The sequence below is a fragment of the Theobroma umbraticum genome, unplaced genomic scaffold (assembly GCF_002168275.2).
Source record: "Theobroma umbraticum cultivar Fairchild unplaced genomic scaffold, ASM216827v3 scaffold_30.0, whole genome shotgun sequence".
NCBI classification, from domain to species: Eukaryota; Viridiplantae; Streptophyta; class Magnoliopsida; order Malvales; family Malvaceae; genus Theobroma; species Theobroma umbraticum.
In genome coordinates, this window is record NW_018397254.1 from 9,444,176 (window position 1) to 9,452,983 (window position 8,808).

The following is an 8,808-nucleotide window of genomic DNA, read 5'->3' on the forward strand; positions in this document are numbered from 1 at the left end:
AAGCACATACACAATTCTTGAGAAATTTATTTGATCAAATTAAATAAATATATTTATGAATTAAAGCAATGTAAACGCATTTGATATAATCATCTTAGTGAAAATTTATTAAAAGAAGGTTATAAAAATAATTTTATATGTTTATGTGTTTTTTAAAAGATTTGGATCTAAATTTGTCATAATTGTTGTTTATATTGATAACCTAAACATTATTTATTAGAACTCTTGAAGAGTTATTAAAAACCCTAAATTACTTAAAAAAAGAAATTGAGATGACAGACCTTGGAAGAATAAAATTTTGTCTGAGGTCTTTAGATTGAACACTTGACAAATAAATTTTTATCCATCAATTAAATTATATAAAAAAGTACTAAAATAATTTTATATGGATAAAGCATATCTACTAAGTTCATTAATAATTGTAAGGTCACTAGATGTGAGAAAAGATCCTTTCCAACTTTGTGAGGATGAGGAAAAACTTCTTGGTTTGGAAGTATCATATCTTAGTACAATTGAAACACTAATGTATCTTGCTAGCAATATATGACCTGATATATAATTTACTATAAATTTATTAGTAAGATATAATTTTTCTTCAATTTGAAAACATTGAAATAGAATTAAATGTATACTTCGATATTTGCGAGGAACAATGGTCATAGACTTATATTAATCGAATGTATTAAAATTAAATTTAATTGGTTATTTAAATACAGAATATTTATCTGATCTACACAAGATTTGATCTCAGATAAGTTATTTGTTCATATATATAAGTACGATTATTTCATAGTATTCTATAAAACAAACTATAGTTATTACTTTTTCAAATCATGCAGAAATTTTAGCAATTTATGAGTCAAGTCCTGAATGTGTCTGATCAAGATCTGTAACTCAATTTATTCAAAAAATGTGTGGCTTGTCAATCAAGAAGAAAATTCAATAACATTATATTAGGATAATACCACTTGCATAGCACAGTTAAATGAATGATATATTAAAGGTGATAGAACAAAATATATTTTACTAAAATTCTTCTTCACATATAATCTCCAAAAAAAAAGAGATATTAGTATTCAATAAATTCGTTTAAATGATAATCTAGTAGATTTATTCACCAAAGCCTTTCCTACTATAATGTTTGAAAAATTGGTACAAAAGATTAGAATACAATGTTTTAAAGATTTTAAATAATGCAATTATTAGGAGAGTAAAATATGTACTATATTTTTTTTTCATTAAGGTTTTTCCATTGAGTTTTTCTTAATAAAGTTTTTAATACGATAGTATTTCAAAAGTATATTTTTTAAAAAAATTATATACTATTTTTCCCTTACTCAGATTTTTTCTCATGATATTTTTTCCTAATAAGAGTTTTAACGAGGCATGTTTTTAATCGAATGGATATTCCAAAGGAGTGTTATGAATATATGTGTGAATATCTATTTTGTTATGTATATTTAGATTTAGATGTAGATTAGATTGGATCAAGATTAGGATTTAATTCATATATCTAATGTTTTAGTATTATCTTTATTTTATAAATTCTATCTAGATAAGGAGTTATTAGTCTATAAATAAATAACTCACTTTATTTGTAAATACATATTTCAATGAAATCTTCTTTCTCCCTCTAAATATTTTTTTATAATTATTCTTTTAGTTTATATTTCAAAACAGATTCAATATTATTTTTTTAAAAAAATTAGGATATAATGTTTTTGGTTTTATGAATTTAAAAGAACTCAATAAACAAAATAATTTTTGAATTCTTTAATTTTATTAATGGTAATTTACTAATTTTTATTATCAATGTTTCTCAATGAATAAAATCTAAAAGATTGCATCTTAATTCAAACGAAATAATAATTTGAATCTTGAAATGAAAATCTTTGGTAAAAATTAAATCCTAAAATAGGCATTAACAGCAATAATATAATCTAAGTTGACATTTAATGATTTTTATTTTATTACAATTGCATTAAGCTCTTTATTATATAATGGCATGTGATGATTTCCTTCTTATTCTTTTTTAGCTTTTAATTAAGAATAATTGCAAATTTTGTGATTTAACACCTTCTTGGAAAATGAATGGTATAAGAATCGAATATAGAGGGAGGTTTGGTGACATGCTTGCAAATGAAATGAAACAAACCCATCATGAGACATGTTTCTGCTGCTCAATAATTACAAAAAATTAATTGATTTTCATAAAGAGATAAAAAAATTTTCTATCCAAATACTTAATTCATACATGAATGAGCTTCTTATTTGTTATTTGCAAGTCAAACTTTCCGAACTCACAACATTTTCAGACAAATCACGAAGAACAGGAACGGATGAAATGAAAAAGATAAGTAATTTATTGGAGAAATTTAGAGAGATTGCTACTGCTGCTACAAAAGAGAAATGGAAGAAAACCCGATAGATTCAACGTGGAACGTCACATACTGCAACAAAAATTTCAAAGCTTGACTCTGGTTTGCATGATTGGAATCTCTTGTCGATCTTGCACTCATTTTTTTTCCTGATTAAAAAGGATAGATCTTGAGTATTTTGAGGATCCAGTCAAAATCTTACCAACCTCTCCCATTACCAGCTACTACTACTGACGAGGCATTTGTGGAGAAAGACTCGTCTGTTAACGATTGATCCACAGATAATTCATCTTCATCATCTGATGCAACATATTTTATGTTATCTATCTCTCTTACAATTTCTGTCATTTCAGGCCGTTTCTCCGGGATCTTATCACAGCAACGAATGGCAACCTGCAGCAGCTTCAGCATTCCAGGAGCCGCACTTCTCTGCACAGATATCTCCATATCAAATATCTCAGCTGTCCATTCTTCTCTAACAGCTCGGTGAACCCAGCTACTAAGATCCACCCCATTGATGCCTGGAGGAGCTGAGTGAACTGAGAGTCTGCCTGTTAATAGTTCCAGCAGTAGGCAGCCGTAACTCCAGACGTCAGACTTCCTTGAAACCCTTTTCGAGTTCTGGTATTCGGGAGACTTGTATGAGACCATACGTTGAGATGCGATGGGAAGGGCTACGAGGGAAGTGAGACCGTAATCGGAAACAAGAGCCGTGTCATTCTCGTCAAGGAGAATGTTTGACAATTTCAGGTTGCCGTGGGGAACAGGGCAGAGGGAGGAGCTAGGATTGAGGTGAAGATATTCCAGGGCCCGTGCCACTCCTCGAGCAACAGATAATCTAGAGCTCCATCTGAAAGGAATCCGCTCTCTGGTACCTCTCCCTCCTGCATTATCCATCAATTTCAAATATCATTATTTAAAGAGGCCAGAGAGGGAAATATATTCCTTGATCCCATATGATTATTCAGGTTTTTCTCAGAACTTGAAGAAATATCATTATTTAAAAAGAAGATATGTATTAGTACAACTATAACCGTAAAAATTTGTTATCGGTAATCTCACCATGAAGGCGGTTGAAAAGGTTTCCATTCTTGGCATATCTGTAGACGAACAACTTCTCATCTTTGGAATAGTAGTAAGCAAGTAACGGAAGCAAATTTGGATGCTTTTGATCTGCAATTATTCGTAGCAGCTGCGTGAATTCCTCATTGCTCAGTGGTTTCAAATCCCTCAGGCGTTTTACAACAACACCAGGCCTGCCTTCCAACGTAGCTTTATAACTACTGCCAAAAAGCCCTTTACCTAACCCTTCTGCAGAAGCTCTCAGCAGATCGTTTAGGTTAAAGCCTGCTTCATCCCCCATGAATATGAGATTCCCCTTCTCTTCCTTTGCAATGACTCTCTGCTCCCCTGCCTGAATATTGCTCTCATCTTTACTTTCCTTGTAATAACTGCCCCCGGCCTCCAACTCTAAATCCTCGTCATCTTTTTCTTCAAGGCGGTTTCTCTTCATGAGTTTCTTAAGCTTCCTCGATTTCTTACAGTAAAGAATGAGGAGCAAAATCACAGTAACTAGACCAATAATATCGAAAACAATAAATATAGTTGCAACAGATTTCTTTCTGGATTCTCCTGCTGTATCATTTGCGGTATAATAGCAGGTATCAGGATTTGATGAATCACACATGCCAGGGCTATTGTTAGAGTAGGAAGTAGCGCTAAAGGATTTGAGAGTGTGAGTTCCTGGAATTGGACCGCTGAGATTATTATTGGAGACATTGAACGCTATTAAACTGGCTTGGTTGAATTCTGGGATTGAACCTGTCAAACGGTTATCTTGAAGCTGCAAGGACTCCAAGAAATTAAGAGCAAGCAGTGAACGTGGGATTTGCCCGTCAAACATGTTTCTTGACAGATCAATATCCTTCAACTTCTGATTGGAAGAGAAATCCATTATATTCCCCGACATTGAATTGTTCCTGAAGCTGAGGGTAATCAATTCAGAAAGCACAAAAAATGCATCAGCACTTACTTTCCCAGATAAGCCCCCACCTTCCAATAATATTGCAGTGACACGGCCATTGATGCACTGAATGCCATACCAGAATGAGGTATTTTCATAGCACTGAAGCCCATTCCAGTTATCATTTAGGAATGAATCATTAAACACATGCTTGAGAGCATATAGAGCATCCCTTTCCTGTTCATATTGAGCAATAGAACTGCGACACAAAGAAAAAAGAATCATAACAAGAAGATATTTGGGAAACTGAAGGGACCCCATAACTCAAGTATCAAGTGAAACTTGTGTTTGTTTCTGCAGTAATGACTCCTAACAGGAAGAAAATTAATGTCTCTGGTTGCTTGATAAAATCAAAAAATAGTCTCATGAAATGCCATCACAGCCATCAGTGATCTTTTTGGACGGTAAAAACAAGGACAAACTCTGAGCTGTTTCCTTTTGGATTTTATTGCTGAGAATCCAAAATCCAAAGGGGGCAGTCCTGCATTGTTTTTGAGGATCTCCAGCTACTATGAACCTGAAGACGACGTTACCCCTTATGATTCTACATATTTGGGATATTTAATTTATTTCAGGATGTGTGGATGATACATATGAATGCGCATATTAGGAAACATTAAACATGATGGACCGTTTTGGTTGAAGAGAAGGATAGGATCCTTAAATATTGAAATATATGGAAAACTGTGCTTTAGACAGAATTAACAGGGTGATACTCGGATCAGTAAAACTCTGGGCACTCCACAAATTCACTATATCAGGATTGCTAAATGGGAATGTTTAAAATGGTAGTATAAACAAATGAAAAAATAGATGAATTCTATGTACTTTTATACTTCAAAATTGGAGGTATTTCCTAACTTAACTTGAAGTTGAATCAACCCAAGAATTAGGCGAACAAGTTCTTACATATCTCCTAAATTTGACTGTAACATCCCTCATGATCGATATCCCCAAATGGGTATAATTACCTTATTTCCACCACCAGCTTTCGGATTTTCCAAGAGAACCAACAGGTTTCTTGTGGATATTCTATGTTTAATTTTCTTTTAAGCTTTTCCCAAGCTACCTACAATGCTGTTCTTGTTGCTTCCAGCTCATAATAGGTAATTTACCTGAAAATAAAATACATTACCTCCCTCCCTTTGATAAGTTTCTTATTTTTTTTATTGTGGTTTATTGATATGAAGAAATTGAAATAAATTAACAAGGTTGAAAGCATAACCAAACCCTTATAAACATGACCACTATTATCACAAGAGCAAACAAAATTTTGAAAAGGAGGGTAATATCTCTCGTCGCTTTGAATGAAATAATAAATATTTATTTCGTATCATGAAAGTTTTTTTTTTTATAATTGAGAGAGAAAAAAAATTCAAACTCTTGCTCTTTAAATTAAGAGATAATACATCAACCAATGAATCAAATACTTGAGTGCAAATGAATTATTTAAGTTATATCCAGTTTTAACAAAAATCTAATCTTAATCATATTTGCTATTTAGAACTGGACACCACAGAGTAATTAGCTTCTTTTATTTCTTCTATTCTTTTCGCACTTATAATTTTGACGATTATTATCATCAAAACATGAGCTCCTGGCAGCTTCTCAAACATTTTTTTTAAAGTTAAAGTAATTCATTAAATTGGAGTAACCAATGGTTAAGCTCCAATCAAAAGTACAGAAAAGAGCTGCAATTTTAAGACCTATGCGCAGTCCCAGTGATGGCATAACCCTCAAAATTACATGATTGGGCAAAGCTAAGGCCACTAATATAGATTTTCCTAAGCAATAAACTCACAATTCCAGCTCCTTAAATGTTGTCTTTAATCTCAACCTTTCAATCAGAGCACATCAGCATCAGGCAACCCTTTCACCACCTCTCCCTACCTCAGGAACCAATGGAGCATCAGAAACATCTGTCATAGACTCTCTCCAACAACAAAACAAACAAGCTGTCCGCCTACCAGTCAATACTGAGAACAGTAATCAGGCAGGAAAGATTTCATGCAAACAGGCCAACACCACAGCAAGCAAAAGATGCATCCAGTCACACAGAGATGCACCTAAACCTTCACAAAAAGAACCACAAAAAATCTTGCTCATCATTTACTCACTCCTGCCCCCATCTCACTTCTCCTACTCGGAGTGTCCTCCCAGACGTTCACGAGGTCCACCTCTCTGCCTATTCCTGTTTTAGCCAAATTATCAGCTTGTTGATTAGCCTCCCCTAGAATATGCTTAATCTCCCGCCTTCTCACTCGAATCTTTAGCATTTCGATATGAAGGGTCCATCTCCTTAATCTCCATGGAACAGATTCTGGTGTCTGGACCCATTTAACTACGTTCCGAGAATCATTATCAAACATAATTAAGATGAATATTCATTCATATATCCTCACAATTTTTATGTTACTCTTATTGTTGTTGAATCTCATGGTTTAATATTGGCCAAGAAAGGAATCTTGTGTTCCATTTGTTACTTTGCAACGTTGCAACTAGATGTGAAGGGTACCTATCATCACATAATGTGTATTGAATTCATTTTAATAAATTAAAATAAGGACAAATTTTATAAATGTTGAGCTAGTGGATCGTTTCCAGATAACATGCATGTGATGAAACAGTATCTTGACCATTTCAAGTAGAAAATTATTTAAACCATATAATTAATTAGATTCGAATGGTATAATATAGGAACATGTAAGATCGAGCAAGACAATTCGACTTTGCCAATTTCATTTTTTGTCAGGCACGTGAGCAGTATTACATTACCAGCTGGCGCTTAAAAACTATGTAAGAATTAATACAATAGTGTTCTCAACTCCATCAATGTGCAAGGTTATAATTAGTTTATTGCAGAACATATTTTGCGTATTTCACCATCAGTTCCAGTTTTCACTTCAATGTTGCTCATCTTTACCATTGACCGGCCAAATTCTATGTTGAAATTCAACGATCGCAAGCCTCTAACACCCAAGTAGCTTTGAGAAATGGATCTGGTAGAAGCATCGGTCCATAACATTTGATCAGACTCTAGTATTCCTCGGCCATTCCTCAAATTCTCAAAGAAAGATGCATCAAATGAATCAACACTATCCGTGTCCAATGCAACACGTCCCGTATCGTCACTACTTGGCGGACAGAGTGTTTGTAGTTGAGAGACAAATTCAGGGTTGATTGATGGGTCAGCGCCATTGCCGACTGCAGTGAAGTTAAATAATCTGTAACTGAAAAATTGGCACGCTGTAGTTCCTATGGTGTGTGCCCCTATTAACAGAAAAGCAATTCAAGGCATTTTAAATATTAGATGTAGTCTGTACAGAGCAAAAAGGGCAGGCCTATGTTCTATGTATTTGGCAATTCAAATCACTCCATAGCTAGAAAAATGAGAAAAGAATGCTTACCGACTAGGGTGACAAGATCCCGAGTGTTTAGACCGAATGCAGCGAACTTTCTCTTTTGTTCTTCTATTGACTCCGAGAAGCCAGGCAAGGTGTCAGTATCAGATGCCAACGAAACCGTTCCATCTCTGCGTCCCGTAGGCACCTCCCACTTTGGTCCGTTTGCCTGTATGAAATGTCAGGAAAAAAGCTTCAGAGGCTTGAAGAACAACGAAAGGTTTGTTCTAGTGACTAATTGCTAGTAAGTTGAGCTTGTTGATTACCAGAACAACAGCATCACGGGCAGCAAGGGCAAGAATATCAGAGCATGAGACAACTCCAGGACACGTGGCTTCAAGTTGTGCCTTGGCATCATCAATAACTTCATATCCTCTCACTCCAAGGTTAGGAGGAGCTTTTTTCTCGGAGTCAGGGCCATCAATGAGGATAGAAGCATCGCAGCCATGGACAAAGCAGTCATGGAAATGCATCCTCAATAAGGCAGGACCAACTGAAGGATCAGACTGAAAGTGGGATTGAACTGTAGAACGAACTATTAATTCAGCCAACGGACATGAGCTTGCATAGAACCCAACACGCGTGCCATGGCCTTTTGCCAATGTGGCAACTATGTTAAACAAAACAAACACTAAAAAGAACTTCTGCTTGGAGTAAATGCCCTCCATCCCTGTGAAGTAACAAAGACAAGGAAAAGAGAATGCAGCTAAGAAATTGTGTTTACTGCTTTGGCTAGCTTGTGATCTTGAGGTTGGCGAATCTGACGCATTTATAGGGTCAGAAAATGAAAAGCTGAGCAAAAGTAAGCAAAGCCGGCTATAGGGGAACCTCCATTATTGAAAGCCAGAAGAATTCCAAGTTCTATTTTACAATGAGATGGTTTTAGTCTTTTGAGTCTGCTGGGCTCCTTTGCCTTTAAAGAACCAACGGAAATGCCCTGTCCCGTTTTTGTGCCTGCGTTAGTCTCAAATTTTAGCCACATCATTAATAATTGATTGAATTCCCT

At 34.8% G+C, this 8,808-nt stretch overlaps 2 protein-coding genes across 2 annotated transcripts; both read right to left on the reverse strand.

Moving 5' to 3' along the window:
* Positions 1 to 2,576: 2,576 nt before the first annotated feature.
* Positions 2,577 to 4,662, reverse strand: LOC110427232 (putative inactive receptor kinase At1g48480). The gene is made up of 2 exons (XM_021442712.1): positions 3,441 to 4,662; positions 2,577 to 3,262 (listed from the first exon to the last, which is right to left on the reverse strand). The coding sequence occupies exons 1-2, from the start codon at positions 4,660 to 4,662 to the stop codon at positions 2,577 to 2,579; spliced, it is 1,908 nt and encodes a 635-aa protein (XP_021298387.1).
* A 2,445-nt stretch (positions 4,663 to 7,107) lies between these two features.
* LOC110420714 (cationic peroxidase 2-like) lies at positions 7,108 to 8,553 on the reverse strand. The gene is made up of 3 exons (XM_021434090.2): positions 8,069 to 8,553; positions 7,809 to 7,971; positions 7,108 to 7,671 (listed from the first exon to the last, which is right to left on the reverse strand). Exons 1-3 carry the CDS (start codon positions 8,468 to 8,470, stop codon positions 7,250 to 7,252), a joined length of 987 nt encoding a protein of 328 aa, XP_021289765.1. The 5' UTR covers positions 8,471 to 8,553; the 3' UTR covers positions 7,108 to 7,249.
* Between the last annotated feature and the right edge of the window lie 255 nt (positions 8,554 to 8,808).